This window comes from Pygocentrus nattereri, chromosome 13 (genome assembly GCF_015220715.1).
Source record: "Pygocentrus nattereri isolate fPygNat1 chromosome 13, fPygNat1.pri, whole genome shotgun sequence".
Classification (NCBI taxonomy): domain Eukaryota; kingdom Metazoa; phylum Chordata; class Actinopteri; order Characiformes; family Serrasalmidae; genus Pygocentrus; species Pygocentrus nattereri.
This window is the reverse complement of record NC_051223.1, coordinates 8,709,774-8,725,699: the sequence shown is the minus strand read 5'-3', so window position 1 is coordinate 8,725,699 and position 15,926 is coordinate 8,709,774. Positions and strand designations below refer to the sequence as shown.

General features: G+C 42.0%; 1 protein-coding gene across 3 annotated transcripts in view; it reads left to right on the top strand.

The window, feature by feature from the left end:
- The window catches only part of LOC108411013 (ataxin-2-like protein), a 25,792-nt gene extending 11,174 nt beyond the window's left edge, over nucleotides 1-14,618 (top strand). For all 3 annotated transcript variants that reach the window (XM_037544255.1, XM_017682378.2, XM_017682377.2), the window contains exons 9-24: nucleotides 339-569; nucleotides 1,533-1,915; nucleotides 2,173-2,259; nucleotides 2,537-2,668; nucleotides 2,815-2,892; nucleotides 3,029-3,090; nucleotides 3,445-3,806; nucleotides 4,136-4,205; nucleotides 4,577-4,714; nucleotides 5,089-5,152; nucleotides 5,837-6,006; nucleotides 6,522-6,660; nucleotides 9,487-9,566; nucleotides 11,410-11,586; nucleotides 13,234-13,411; nucleotides 13,839-14,618. In XM_037544255.1, coding sequence (XP_037400152.1) covers nucleotides 339-569; nucleotides 1,533-1,915; nucleotides 2,173-2,259; nucleotides 2,537-2,668; nucleotides 2,815-2,892; nucleotides 3,029-3,090; nucleotides 3,445-3,806; nucleotides 4,136-4,205; nucleotides 4,577-4,714; nucleotides 5,089-5,152; nucleotides 5,837-6,006; nucleotides 6,522-6,660; nucleotides 9,487-9,566; nucleotides 11,410-11,586; nucleotides 13,234-13,411; nucleotides 13,839-13,897 — 2,410 coding nt within the window. In that variant the 3' untranslated portion in view covers nucleotides 13,898-14,618. The remainder of the gene's footprint in view (nucleotides 1-338; nucleotides 570-1,532; nucleotides 1,916-2,172; nucleotides 2,260-2,536; nucleotides 2,669-2,814; nucleotides 2,893-3,028; nucleotides 3,091-3,444; nucleotides 3,807-4,135; nucleotides 4,206-4,576; nucleotides 4,715-5,088; nucleotides 5,153-5,836; nucleotides 6,007-6,521; nucleotides 6,661-9,486; nucleotides 9,567-11,409; nucleotides 11,587-13,233; nucleotides 13,412-13,838) is intronic.
- Nucleotides 14,619-15,926: the final 1,308 nt, after the last annotated feature.

The window sequence follows — 15,926 nt, the reverse complement described above, 5'->3', positions numbered from 1 at the left end:
TCTCTGTATCTCTCTCTCTGTATCTCTCTCTCTCTGTATCTCTCTCTCTCTGTATCTCTCTCTCTCTCTGTATCTCTCTGTCTGTATCTCTCTGTCTGTATCTCTCTCTCTCTCTGTCTGTATCTCTCTCTCTCTGTCTGTATCTCTCTCTCTCTGTCTGTATCTCTCTCTCTGTATCTCTCTCTCTCTGTATCTCTCTCTCTCTCTGTATCTCTCTCTCTCTCTCTGTATCTCTCTCTCTGTATCTCTCTCTCTCTGTATCTCTCTCTCTCTGTATCTCTCTCTCTCTGTATCTCTCTCTCTCTGTATCTCTCTCTCTCTCTGTATCTCTCTCTCAGGACTCCACTGGAGCGGAGTGGTTCGGAGGGCTTTAAGCTGCGCGAGGCTCGAGCTGCGCGTCTGGCAAATGAGATTGAGGCCAGTGTTCAGTATCGCCACAGAGTGGCACTGGAGAACGACGATGGGAAGAGTGAGGAGGAGAAGTACAGTGCAGTGCTGCGGGATGGAGGAGAGAGAGAGAGCCCCAGAGAGCGAGAGAGGGGACGGGACAGCCCCAGCAGCATCACCAGGTGAGGATAAAACACTGGGGTGAACGTAGCATTTTGAAATGTTTCGAACGTTAACTTCTATGGTTAGGGTGTCCTGATTCTTGGTGAGATAGAGGGGTGTGGTGAAGTGTTGGGGGCTACATGGCCCTCCAAATGGGTGAGTTTTCAGAGGCACACTCCAAATAGAGCGTTATGAGGAAAAAAATAGAAAGTCAGCAAGATGGAGCACAAGAGACCAAAGAAACACGTGACAGTTTTCACTGTTAAAAATTACGATAACCATTGTTTTAAGTAGTGTGTTCATGGCCAGGCTCCCTCTTACTTAAAAGAACTGCTAGTACCACATAGTTTTTAGGACATATGGACAATAAAGTATTATATTTTATTAGAATTATTTTTTGATTATTATCTTTTAATTAATGTTTTACACTGTAAGCACTTTGGGATTTACTATAAATGAAAAGTGCGTTATAAATCCAATGTATTAATAATAATAATAATAATAATAATATGTTTTATCTTAGTTTAATGTCCTTTCCATGTATTTCGGTCCTTTTATTCAGAACAAGCATAAACCACTGTACAGGGAAATTCAAACTGACAGGGAAATTCGAATAAGAAGCTGGAAAATATCTGACTTCAGCTTTATATCAATCAAGAGTTAAAGGTGGATGATAAATAATTGCCCCCTCTTTGAAGGCATATGATTCCCTAAAAGCCCAGCAGTGAGGAGCTGAATTCTACTCTCCTCTGCTACCACTACCTCTTGTAACTCAGTTCTAAGGGGCAAGAAATAGAAAACGAGGGGTAGAGGTCAAAATAAGGAATGATATTGGGCCTAAGAGTAAGAGCTGACAGCAAGAAGTTAGTCTGAGTGGACAGTGATTTTTATTATGCTATGACAAGTGCTTCTCTCTCTCTCTCTCTCCCCCTCTCTCTCTCTCTCTCTCTCTCTCTCTCTCTCTCCCCCTCTCCCTCTCTCAGGGAGGGGAAATACATCCCTCTTCCCCAGAGAGTGAGGGATATGGGTGGTCCAGGCAGCAGTGGGCGAGACCGTGGAGGTCGTGTTGGCGGAGGTTTTACTCCTAGCCGGCCCACGCCCCCTGGCTCCTCCCCCAGAGCTCCTGCACCCTCACCCGGACCACAGGCTTCACCCTCGGAGCGCAGCAGCCCGATGACCAGCAGGGCGGCGTTCTCCCCAAACACTCACGCAAATGCCCCCTCCCCACGACCGAGTGAACCCTCCACCATCGGCTCACCCAGCAGTCCAACAACGCCCATCACACATGCCCACCCACACCCCACGGTTCCACACTCACACTCCCTACCGCACTCCCTCTCCGACACAGCAAGACCTGTCAATGGGGGTGAGTTGACTGTGTTTGTGCATGTCATTTACTTTGATAGATGTCTGGATATATTTGATTGTGTCTTTCATAATCTTGATCTAAATGAGGTTCTTACTGTAGAATTGATTTAAGGGTAGCATTAAGAACAAATATCTGAGTAGTCATTCAGAAAATGCTGTTCAGGACAACTCGATCACTGGTTTAGCTGTTATGCGTTTGCATGTGCTCTTGGCTCAAACAGTGCAGAAAACACTTTTTTTTTTCTGTTTTTTCAGTATCTTCCAGGACGTCTCCCAAGGCCCAGCATTCTCTACAGGCCAACAGAGCAGCTCGGACATCCACCACCCACCCCTCAACTACAGGTACTGTCTACCAGCCGCCATACATACCTGCTAATCACTGTCTACCCTATAAACACCTCAAAAAAATTGGATTGAGAACTTCCACGGTCTCTGCTCTATCTGTACACAGTGTACAGCTACTCAAAGTTGAAGTAGTTGTGGTAAATGTTGGATTGAGCATAATGTATGTCAAAAAATATCTTGTTAATACCAAAAAATGTTTGTTTTTCTAGAATTATTGTTTTCAGTGTTCTCATTCCTCTCATCTGTTTATCTTTTTCCTTCTCGTCCTTTGCAGCCTCTCGCTCTCCCAAATCAGATGCCCCTTCACGGGATTCCTCCAGTCCCAGTGCTCCCTACATCGATGGCATGCCCATTTCCATGGCGAAGCAGAAGCCTTCAGGCCCTGCCCCTCTCTTCCCAGTAGATGGTGAGTATTGACTGCTTTTAGGCTTAAATGGACTATGAAATATGTGAATCATCCACTTGACGGGCATCATCTCTAACCTTTTTGTAACATTGTGTCTTCTTTTTTTTTAATCCCCTTCCCTTTTTGCTCTCTCATCTCTCCTGCAGTGAATGAGATCCTGAACTCAGCAGGAAAAGACAAACCCATAGAAAGCCCTTCTGGCACAGAGGAAGCCAAGAGTAAAGGTTTGTATGTTGCACTAATGCCTGTCTTTTTTTTGCTGCTGCATCACCTACCAAACTGTCTGTAGGCCAGCTATTTTATTCAGTGCTAGTAATCTGTACTTTCATGGCGTTTTTTTTTTTCTTTTTTTCTTCACAGCCCCCTCAGCACAGCAGCGTTCACAGATCGAGGAGCTGCGGAAATTCGGGAAGGAGTTCAGGGTGAGATCCTTTCCTGCACTGTACACACAACCTTGTTGTTAAACATGGAAAGAAAACTTTTACCTGTTTGTGTCATGAGCTGAAAAATGAAAAATCAGATTTACAAAATTTATCCCTTACCCCAAATGTCGGTCAACCAAGACACGTTATGTGTCTAAAGTTTGCTTCTTTAGTTTTGCACTTCGGAAGCTTCAGGGTAAATGGAGCTAACATGTCATGGAAGCTTATTCTCTGCCAATTAGCATCACCTAAATCATCACATACTGGCCTCAAAGCATGTTGAATTGTTAAGCAATCACAAATAGACTTGCTTATATGATGTCTGACACTCTTTCTCTCTTTCACCTCCTCCAGCTGCATTCCTCTACTTGTGCTTCGGCACCAGCAGCAGACTCCTCCAGCGCCGCCCAGCCTGGGTCCACAAAACCTGCTGCAGAGCCCCCAAGCCCTGCAGCTGAACCCAAACCCAGCATGTCCCCCAACATCAACCCCAGCCTTTCTCCTAACCTCACTCAAAATCTGACCCCTAGCCCTCAACCCCATCCCCCTGCACCTGTATCCCCTGTAGAGGACCCCTCTAAAGAGAGGGAGACTCAGTCTACACCCGTCTGCGGTCCCCCCCTTTCAGAAAGGCAGTCTGCAGGGACACCCCAGCCAGCCAGGACCCCGGGAGCAGAGGAGGTCAGAATGGAGGCAGCAGCGGAGGGCATGACTGAGTGAGTGCTGGGAAAGGGAGGGGAAAGTGGGTGTTGGTACAGAGCACATAGCATTTAGGAGATGGGAATGCACATGAAGCCAAATTTCAACTCAAAAGCGTGCTCTGAAAAGTACACGCAAGGTTCTTTGAAGTCATTAATTTACTATGTTGGTATTTAGACATGCTTAAGACGTGGTATAGGCTGCGGACGTTAAGACAGTTTTTGATTTTAGCCTTGCTTAAATAGTATACGTCATACCTCTATGCTTAGTATGCGTTTCATTATAAATTGTCTGTTGGAAAATGTAATATGTGAGTCTATTTATTTACTTCCTTTGCATTTTAAAGTCAAGTGAAGAAGTCCACTTTGAACCCCAATGCGAAAGAGTTCAACCCCAACAAACCACCTTTGGCTCTGGTAAGCAAATCATGCATTGAAAATGTGAGAATAAAATACAGCAAATGTCTGTTTTAAATCAAAGGAAAAGTTAAAAATCTCTCTCTCTCTCTCTCTCTCTCTCTCTCTCTCTCTCTCTCTCTCTCTCTCTCTCTCTCTCTCTCTCTCCCTCTCTCCCCCTCTCTCCCTCTCTCTCCCTCTCTCCCTCTCTCTCCCTCTCTCCCTCTCTCTCTCTCTCTCTCTCTCTCTCTCTCTCTCTCTCTCTCTCTCCCTCCCTCCCTCCCTCCCTCCCTCCCTCCCTCCCTCTCTCTCTCTCTCTCTCTCTCTCTCTCTCTCTCTCTCTCTCTCTCTCTCTCTCTCTCTCTCTCTCTCTCTCTCTCTCTCTCTCTCAGTCTAAACCCTCCACTGCCCCCACTCCCCCTCGTCCAACTCCTCCGAGCCCGTCTGTGGTTTTGCAGCATCCACCAGGACAAAACGCCATCTATAACACACCCTACCTGAGCTACGTATCTCAGATACACTCAGTGCAGGTAAGACGCATCTTCACACTCTTACTGTTACCATAACCTAGTGGTTCCCTCTGGCTTTAGAGTACCTCTGCACTATGTAGTTTAGTGTTTTCCCTGCTAGGACAGTTTATCCAACTAACCAGCTAATTAAAAAGCTCTTCCAGAGATGAACACAGGGCAGATAGCTCAGTCGAAAACCTCAGTCAGACCATTCGGAATACGATTCTAAATATTATCTGTGTAAACTCCTGTATCCGAAGTCCGTTCTGCATGTGCATCGCGTCATAGTGAGAGTTTTTACTGTTCAACATGGCGGAGCAGAAACTGGTCTGCAGAGGAGACGAAGTTTGATCTATAAGATGGCGGTGTTGATGTTTCCCTCTGTGTCTTGTCAGGCCCCTCAGATGTATCAGTACACCATGTCTACAGTCAACCAAGGAAAATACCGACCTCCGAAAGGTATGGACTGTCTTTGACCTCAGACCACAAGAGAACTTGACCTTATTGTACTTATTAAACTCTATCACCAAGTAGCGCTGCAACCGTAAATCATCAACAGTGTTGATTATAGGGAAAAAGTGACCACACTGTTTACTTAGAAATAAGTGTTTTAGTGCTTTATAATGACCAGATGTTACATTAAGTAATTCTGACACCATGCAATATACTACGTGAAGCATAGTAGGCGACATGGCATCTGTGTCAGTACACCACAAAAGAAGAAAATTACTTGAAGATTGTTTATCATATGCTGCTGTGGGTCATAATGGTTCAGTTAGGTGAATTAAGGAATAATGGTCAATGAATTAAGTCATTATAGAATTGTTGGTTGCGTTAAGTGAAAATATGTGAACATATCCTCTGCAGAGAACACACTTCTGCAGATTATTTACTAAATTTAACATACTAGTGGGGGGGGATAAAACATGGCCTGTGCAAAAGTTATGGCACATCTTTCATTGTTTCCAATGCATTAAACTGTGTTAAATTATACACTGGCAGGAGGAGGACATAGTTTGCAGAAAAAATGCCTTGTTGACAATGTGTACCGACAATTGTACCGACAACTATATTAGCGTATGAGGATAAGCATTTTGTCATTTCATATTTGTGTTGAGCTTTCTCTGATTTGTGTGCGTTCAGGGTCTGTGATGCCCACCCGGTCAGATCACAGCTCCCCGGCACCTCCCATGCTTCAGTCTGCAGCTGGAGCCTCACTAGTGGCCTCCCCGTATGCACAGTCCTACTTGCAGTACAACCCTCAGCAGTATGGCCAGCAGCAGGTCATTCAGGCCATGACTCCATATGGACAGGTAACATAAACCAGGCATTTAGGGCATTTAATGTCTGCACATACAAACTTCCAACAGTTGCCATGCATGTTGGGAGAAGGCAAGGTGGAGTTACATAAACAATACATGAATTGTATTGATGCATGTGTGTAGAAAATATAAAACATAACATCTGATTTTGACTCGTGGGGGAAGTCGTGGGATGGAGGTTAGGGAACTGTGACCGGAAGGTCTCCAGTTCAATCCCCTGAGCCCACAGTACATGACTGAGATGCCCCTGAGTAAGGCGACTAACTCCCAACCGCTCCCCGGGTGCTGCGGATAGGGCTGCCCACCACTCTGGGCAAGTGTGCTCACTGCCCCCTAGTGTGTATGTGGTGTTTCACTGCATGGATTGGTTAGATTGTGGAGGTGGAACCCACTGTGGGACTAATAAGGGTCACTTGATCCTAATCTTAAAAGTACACTAATAATAGAATATACCATCTTTCCACTTTTTTCTTGTCCTCAATATGTTGTTCTCCCACTCTCTCTAGCCTATGTACTCAGTGCTGCAGAGCAGTGCCCGTATGCTGGGACAAAGTGGGGGTCATCCTCAAACTCTCGGACCACCCGCAGGCCCCCAGTTTCCTGGACAGACTGATGGCCCTCAGGGACCGCAGCAAGGCTTGTATGGTGAGATATAGATGAACATACACATGCTGATCTTCAGTGTCTGACCAAATCAGACTGAGCCATAGAACTGACCTAATAAAAAAACAAGAAAGCTGCTCAGTGGTGACCACAGTTTGGGGAATTTAGTGTAAGGAGCTGGAGAACGAACTGCCGGCTGAGCAGCGAGTGGGCGGAGCTCGTTACTCTGACATAACAACAGGCTGTTCATTAAGGAGCTGTAATTTGGAGGAAGGAACTGACCATTAAAACATATTAAATGCCGCTTTCACGGCCAGTTTATTCATTTCTCACTGTATTTATTTAACTGTTGTATTAAAGCAGTAGAACACTCGAGGAGTGTATCATCACCAATAACATCACGGCTGTAATGATCTACGGCGTCCAAATCACAGTCGTAATGTTATTTCATGATAACATGCTCCTTCTCGGGTTCCGTTGCTTAAATATAACATTGTGATACATTGTCATAATACAATGTGCTTTTCTGAACATATCGCTGATGTCGTTGAGAGATACTTCTAGGACCAAATGCATGTTTTATTATTAAGAGAGCAAAATAAATCCTGGATTTAGTGTGACACAGTATATCAAATATTGAATAAAAATTATGTTCAGTTTATGTATTTTTAAAATGTAGCACTACTGGTTGTTGTTTCTCTCTTCCAACTGATCAGATGGCTGAAAAAAATAAATATTATGGCATATTGGGTATCGTGAACATTTCTCAAAGTATCAAAATGTTATGTTTTTGCCATATTGCCCACCTCTACTGTAGAAATTGCCCTGTTCACCTGTAGTATTTTTAAAAAAGGTGTTTTTGCAGCCAGGTGCAGTTTAATCCAGTATCCATCTGAAACCACATTAATTATTTTTTACTGTCTTTCATTTAAACCTGGAAATAAAAGGAACATTTTAGCATCTTGTTCAGAATCCTTTAACAAATAGAAGTTTTTATTCAAATTGAAGCAAATTTGCAAAATTGAACATGTTAATACACTTGTCCAAAAAAGTCATTTTATTTAGGGTCTTATTCTTTTCATTGAAACACATGTTCAGGTGATGATTTGGATTTAATCTACTGATCAGAGGCCTTTACACAAACTCATTTAGTCCATGCCAGCTTGAGCACATCCAGACATTGAAGCCAAATAGATACAAAGATACAGTACAAAATACTAAGAGTCTAGAATTCATGTAAATAAAGATTGTACTTTTCTTTCTGGCATAATTTTGTAATGAAAATTTTAATTATTAGTATTAAATTAGAAAAAGAATGCAAAAAAAAAAAATCATTTTCACCAGTGGTCTCAGACTTTTGGATCCCACTGTATGTTGAGATGTCATAGATTGTGATGCCTGAAGTTTTATTATATAAAAAAGTTCATGCAGTGTAGAGGAGTGGTTGAATCGAGGACAGGCTGACTTTTCAACGTAATATATTACTGATTCAACACAATAATAAGAACATCTTTCAGTACAAAGAAATACAAATGATGTAGTTTACAATGCATCGTTTGCATCATGCGCACAGAATTTACACAAATTTTTATTGTTAATGTGCATCCATCTCATAATTCACTAATTTAAATACATTTTGTTCCAGTGCAGAAAGTCTTAATGAGCCCAGCAAAGCAGGCCACAGTTTTTAATTTATTTTTTGGGGATATTAACATATATTTAAATATTCTGCATCTCGATGCTCCTACAGGGAACTGTGTTCAGCTGGAACAATTATGAATCGCATATGATGCATAATTAGGTAACTAAAAGAAGCACTAAAACAGCACTATGTGGATCTCTCTCTCTCTCTCTCTCTCTCTCTCTCTCTCTCTCTCTCTCTCTCTCTCTCTCTCTCTCTCTCTCTCTCTCTCTCTCTCTCTCTCTCTCTCTCTCTCTTTCTCTCTTTCTCTCTCTCTCTCTCTTTCTCTCTCTCTTTCTCTCTCTCTCTCTCTCTTTCTCTCTCTCTCTCTCTCTCTTTCTCTTTCTCTCTCTCTCTCTCTCTCTCTCTCTCTCTCTCTCTCTCTCTCTCTCTCTCTCTCTCTCTCTCTCTCTCTCTCTCTCTCTCGGAACAGCATTGTTTGTGAATTGATTTTCAGCCCTGGGCGTCTGGAGAATTACTGTTCCCTGAGCTCAGAGGTTTTTAAAGAGAATTTGCAGTTTTATTGCAGCCTCAAGGCCGTCCTTGTCCAACATGATTTGAGTTGATTTTGGTGTCTTCCTTTGTGACGGCGGTGCACAAAGCTGTCACACTGTGTTGTATTGTTTTCCTGCAGCACACACTTCAACTTTTTCCACATTGTAGAATAAAAACACAGCCGTCAAAGTGATGAAACAAAACAGTCACTCTGAACACAGATGTTCGTCCAGATAGAGCAACTTAGTCCTGCCCTGCCAACAACACACCTGGCTCAAACACTTTAACAAGGGTGCACATTCCAGTAATGAACCTTTAGCAAGGGACACATTATAATTAGCCTGATATAATGATAGGCCTTTGACGTTTTCCAACTCTAAATTGCACTAAAGCTCTACACGAAAACTAGTTCTTGCATTTTTGGCAGGTATTTTTGTGGTGAAATTGAGGACTTGTCATGCTGCACTGCTTCTTGGAGGAGATATTAACATATAAAATTTGATCTTTTTGAAACCTAAATGTGAAAAAGCGTCCAGACACCCAGATTTTTGCACAGATTTGAGTTCGCAAATGCTTTTTCGCATTTAGTTATTGTTTCTTAGCTCCAGCACTTCGTCTGATACTGGATGAGCGATGTTTTCGTTCAACACTGAGTTATTAAAGCCTTTCTCAATCTTTCTCTCATCATTTAGGATCTGTTCATCCTCCTCAGCCCTCGAGCACACCCACCGGCAACCAACCACCTCAACACACAACACCCAGCCCTGGACAGGTAACAAGCACCATTCGTAAATCTTACTGTTCAGTACGTTTACCTCTAACTGCTACATGCAGACAAGTGACTTGTATTATTTGCAGTGGAAAATGTTCGAGCATTTTCTAATCATGGTTCTGGAGTATCTCTGTGCTGCCCTTGTTGGAGTTTCCTCTGCTTCCAACACATCTGATGCAACGAGTGAACTAATTAATGAGCCCTTCCTGAGGTGAAATGGGCGAGTTCATGCAGGGAAAACACTGCAGTGTGCATGGCAGTGAGTTGTGGTGTTACCATATAGTTGCCACCTGAACAAAACCTGCCATCTCTGCTTCAACTCCAATTCAAGGTCATAATGTCTGAAAATGACCTTTTTTACTATACATTTACTAGACAACTGAGCATTCATTGGATGCTGTCGTGTATTGTATACCCTACATTGCTGTTGTCAGAAGAAAATCTCCAAAATGGTAACTTTACAGGAGAAGGAAAAAACATACTTTTAATGTAAGTCAGTGGAACCAGAGTTTTTTCCAAGTTGTTTTGGGCCATTTCTTTTGGTCCACTCATCATTAAATGTACATACAATGTAAAGAGGAACAAGCATTTTCAAATTGTGTTAACCCAAAAACAACAAAAATGGAGATATGAGGTTTTCTTCTGACAGCAGTGATGTACAGTTTACTGCAGCAACCAATGTCTTAATAATTAAAAAAAAACTTTTATACATAAGTGTACAGTGTTCAGTTGCTAAGTAAATAGAATGATAAAGGAAAAAAATTTAATTTTAAGAATTATGACCTTTGTGTGCAATGTGTACATATCACTGGTGGAATAAAACAAAAAATGTCTACGTGTATAGATAAACAGTGGATATACGTTGTGTCTACACAATTGGTTCAAAGTCAGTTTAAAACGCACTTTAGACTAAAATCCTTGGCCCTATACCTTAATTTTATTACACTTATTTAAAATAAATGATCGAATTCTCCATTTTGTCTCTACCAAGTTGATCATAACATTTTGTAAAATTTTACCAGATGTTTCAGTAGTGGCTGTTACGGTAGTGACAACTTTAGCTCATTTTGTCAAAAACGCAGCCAGCACATGACTAGCAAACACAGCTTTCAGCAGCTGTACACAACAGAATTATAGTATTTTGGGACATACACTACTCACAAAAAGTTAGGGATATTTGGCTTTTGGGTGAAATTTATGGACAACATAAGTTCATGCTACAGTGATATTATATCATGAAAGTAGGGCATTTAAGTAGAAGCATGCGATGGTGATTTCCTCATCGTTTTTAGGTTTAGGTTTTCTATGGGATTCAGTTCTGGAGAAAGTGCAGGCCACTCCATTTTGAGGTATCCTGGTCTCCAGCAGCCGTTCCCTAATGATGCGCCCTCGATGAGCTGGAGCATTGTCGTCCATGAAGATGAACTTAGGCCTGTGTTGTTCATGCAGAGGCACAATGACTGGATTATAATGGTGTTATTCAGTAGTATTGGGCCACTGGGTCACTGTACCATTCACAAAGTGTAGGGAGCGGTTTCAAGACAATGGGATCTTACTCACCATGAGGGACAGGGATGCAGTCTCACTTCCTGCTCTAAAATGCAGGGGTGTAGCTAAAATAAAGCTCCATCTTTGAGCTAAATCTCAGTGTTTCAGTAGTGACATGAAAACATAGAACAGTGTTGTTTTTTGTGTGAACACTTTAATAGAAATTATTTTTTGTTTTTTTCTTTCATGAGCCACCTTCCAGAAGGAAGCGTCCTACAAATAGTTTTTCTCTTTTTTATGCATTACTAAACTTATTAAATATTTAATGTTTTCATTCTCTCTCTTTCTCTCTCAGACTCCTCAGTCCGGACCTCAGTCTCTGTATCACTCTGCTCCACTCTCTGCCGCGACCCCCCCGAATCTGCCTCCAGGCCACTCGTCCCCACAGGCCTCTTACTCACTTCAGGGTTACGGCCTGCATGGACCTCAGGCCATCACACACACATACTCTGCTTTGGGGCAGCTTGCACAGGTATGACTGGATTATGGGCCTGATGCATGTGGAGGGTGGGAAATAGGGGGATATACTAGATCAAGGGTCGCAACCCAAATGTTAAGAGGTTCAACAAAAATCTTGCCACCTTGGGAACCACAACATTTTCGTAAAACTTTTATTGAAGCAATGTTTTACCATCTTGGCTATAAACATGTCTTAGTATGTGCTAATGTACTAGTATATAATATAAACGAAAACACACTTATTTTGCTCTGCTTTAAGCTTTAGCTCAGCTATAGCCACTTTTCTCGCATCTCCAGCAGGAAACTTTTCCTCAAAAGTAGAACAGTTTCTTGTAAAACTGACTTTTTATGAGGCTGAAGTCCCTTCTCTTTCGCCAGCTTGGCGTTTAAATTTTCCTGTTCCACTTTGATTGGTGCCTGAGGTGCCAGAATGTAACTGCTGCACCATTTAGGGTGGAACATGAAAAATGTTAAACTCTGGTGACTTTTTAGTGTTTGTCAGTTTCCCACTACAGATTAAACGTATCAGGAAACCAACTGGAGTGAATATAAATGCAAATAAGTCAGTTCGTCTCCAAATTATTGATGTTTGTTTTAAATCTCTATGCCGCTTCGTTAGCTACTAGCTGGGCGAGATTGGTGTCTGTGTTGCTATGGTGGCCAGCAGTCTGTGCTGATCTTCAGGGTTAACGGGTGAATCAGCAGTTCTACGTTAACTCCAGTGTTTTAAGAACATTTACTGTTAAACTGTGTTGAACGATCAGCAGAGCTTTATTATACTGTAAAGGATGATTATTTTATTATTACCTACTGATCTAATTCAGCTGTGGAGCCACATGGTGCTGACCCTACATTATGTGTGTGTGTGTGTGTGTGTGTGTGTGTGTGTGTGTGTGTGTGTGTGTGTGTGTGTGTGTGTGTGTGTTAATGCAGTGTCGATTTTAATGTGATGTTTTTTTTTTTTTTATTATTAATTTTTTTTTAATGTAAGCATATTTAGTGCCTGTTATGCAAAGAGACACTTGCATTATGGATTAAAAAACGCTAAGCACAGAGTGATGATGATGGTAAAGCTAATGATAATTGTATTCCAAACCAAAATAATTTGAATTTGTTATTGTTGTTTTGAAAGGGTTCTCAAGGGTCATTTAAAAAGTCTTTCCAGTTTATATATTTTCTCTCTTGAGGTCTTAAATCTTTACCAGTGGAGTGTCACTGCATCTACCATGTCTCATGTATTCGTCCACAAAAAGTGTTGCCAGGCTTTACTGACCTGCAGAGTTGGTTACTGCCAGAGGTGGGTAGTTCAGGTCCAGAAGGTAAAAATCCTCACTGCCTAGGCAGTTGGAACATAAATATGGTGAAGATGTTAACTTTTTATCCCTGAATTACTCACCTCTGGTTACTATATATGAGAAATAATTGGAAAATCCATCTAATGGAGGCTTTTTACTCTCTTTGCTTGCTTTATTTGAATGTAACTATATAGGAAAGTGTACATAAAATCGGTTGGAACACAAGTTTACTGCTTGGTTTAAAAAATGCTAATTTGTTTTAAATTGTATTACAGCTGGCATTGAAAAAAGAAAAATGTTCATTTTTAAACTTACACACCCAGTTGCGTTGCAATAAGTTGATGTATTCGTGTGTGTTACGTCAGGCTCATGTTCCAGGCCCGATGTCTGCACCTCATCACTCAGGCAATCACGGCCCTCCACAGGTTGTCATGCTGCATGCCCCACCCCCACAGGCAGGCCATGGCTCCGCCCCCCAGCACCCACAACACGGCCCCCAGCAAGGACCACCACAACACTTTGCCTATATAGGACACCATTCAGGTAGGACTGACAAATACCTGCAAACGCCAGCAGCCATTTACACAGCGTCTGTAACGAACAGCTACTATCCCGTTAGAGAAGTACAGAAAGATCCGTTTTTCATAGCCTCCACACCGGTTAAGCAGACCTCACTGTGCAGGCATGTTTTGAGCACTATAGTTCTCTCTTCACTGAGAGAGATGTTTTGTTGCTGTTTTTGCCCATTGATCAGAAGGCTGTAAATCTGAGTCTACGCCCCTCAAACATGACGCTATTCTCTCTCCAACTGTTCACTCTGACTGACCCAAAAATCTGCAGTCTAGAGAGAGGTAACCAATTCAGACTGAGAATCATGGCTAGAGTCAGGGTAAAAGTCTTGTTTTGTAGCCCTGGCTGTAGAGTAACTGGTTTCTATTTAACACTCTATGTATTTTGTTTTTTTCTACAGCCGTACAGGTTCAGCCTCATCCTTCACAGCAGATTCCATTTCACCCTCCTGGAAACTGATTACATTTTATGAACTGAGATTAAACACCTGAAACCCTGCGCTCACCTTCGGACTGACAAGGAGACATGGACACCGAGGGGAAGACGGGGAGAGAGGGTATGAAAACAAGGCAAGAACTTTTCTCCTTTTCTCTCATTCCCACGTTTTTGCCAAGGACTGCCCATCGTTGCAGTATCTGCCATCAAGATGTGAGATGAAAATACACAGGAGCAAAGAAATTCCATGGCCGATGTCCTTCCTCCAGTCCTTTTTTTTCCCCCCTCTTTCTTTTTTTAAGGTCAACTCCTCCAGCGTCGTCAGATTTTAAAAGAGAAAGCTTCGTTGTTTTAGATGAGAAGAATATGAGAATGCAACCAGAAAAAAGGTTTTTAATTTTAGCTGGACAGTATCAATAAGATGGTTTTTCTTGAGCATACAAACCTCTGGACAAAAAATTAAATACGTTCTAAGCGCATTTTGGAGGGTTGGGGTGTAAAATAACAAAGGAAACCAGGACTTCTGTGTCAGCAACGAAGGGACGAAAAAGGACACTTTGACCAGAGGGGGGATAAAAGAAATTGCAATACCTCTGCCCTGTAACTACCTGTATTCCCTGAAACCTCTAACTCCTTTTTCCACTTTATTCCTCCGTATCCAGGGGAAACAAAACTTTGAAAACCGGAAGGAAAAAAAAATCACAAAACCCAACAATGACCAAAAAAAATAAAGTTTTAAACTTCATGCTGTTGTATTTTTTTGTATTTTATATGTATTTTTGTTCCGGTTATGTTAACGTGCACTTTTATTACCTGATGTGCCCACAGCAGCTTGCATGTTGCACGTTAGGACAGCAAGCGCAGTGAGTGACGGCAAAACCCCATAAAAAAATCAACAAAGTCTTTCAGGTGCATCACTACTGTGGCCAACGTGACCCAATGCAAAGTACAATGATGGGCTATGTTCACATTACAGGCCTCATTGCTCAAGTGCGATCTCTCTTATGCGATGGTTCACACTCTTTTATGAATCATGTGCATCATCAGCACAAACTAACAAGCAGAACGAGCTTCTCTGAGAAGATCATTAACTCTGACCAGCTCTCAGCTTCATTATTAGAGCCAGGCGAAGGAGAAAAAGTTAAGATGAGCTGCTTTTCCACCGTTTACAGGCTTTAACTTCTAAAATTAAATTCTGATCTTAGTATTCTTATGAAAGTTGCATGGCTACGAATTGGATACGAATCCGATCTAGAACCACATATGAAAGGCTATGTTTACATAGCAGGTAAAAGTGGCCCAAATCCAACCTTTTTCTTCATGTGCGACACGTGTCTGTGTGAGCAAATACCCACACATTTATTCTGACATTTTTAGTTCTAAGTTGAAAGGCTTTCATATGTGGTACTGAAATCCAATACGCGGCAATGCGACAGCCAGAACAGAATTCATGCAACTTTTACGTCAGTCCAACTGGAAGCATTGATCTTTTGCGTATGTGGGTCAGTTTAGGAGCTGATCTGTACAGACTGATGTCCCATACAGATCACATTTAAAAGATAATGTGAACATCCAAACAAAAAAAATCGAATTTGGTGAGAAAATCAGATTTGGGGCCCCTTATACCTGCTGCGTGAACGTAGCCAGTGGCTCAGGTCAGATTTGAAAAGATCAGATTTGTGTGTACACAGATCTGAAAACATCACATCTGAGTCACATTAGGGCAAAAAATCCAATTTTTGCCACTTCAACCTGGTAATGTGAACGTAGCCAGAAAAGACTTTCAAATTGGAAACACCTGAACTATATTTCACAAATTCACAGTAAATATAGAAACACTGAACCCCCCCCCCCCCCCCCCTTCATTTATGATGATGTATTTCTTTTTTAAGCCAGAAAATTTGACCTTACCAGCTTTGAGAAGAAGGGAGAGAAGGATTTTGATCTGAACTAAAACGAATTTCCAGAGCACAGCAGGACTTGACAGAACAAAATTACATAGTGGTCAGTCGTCCTTCCGGTCTGCTTGACTCACCCAAGTGCTAAGGAACAC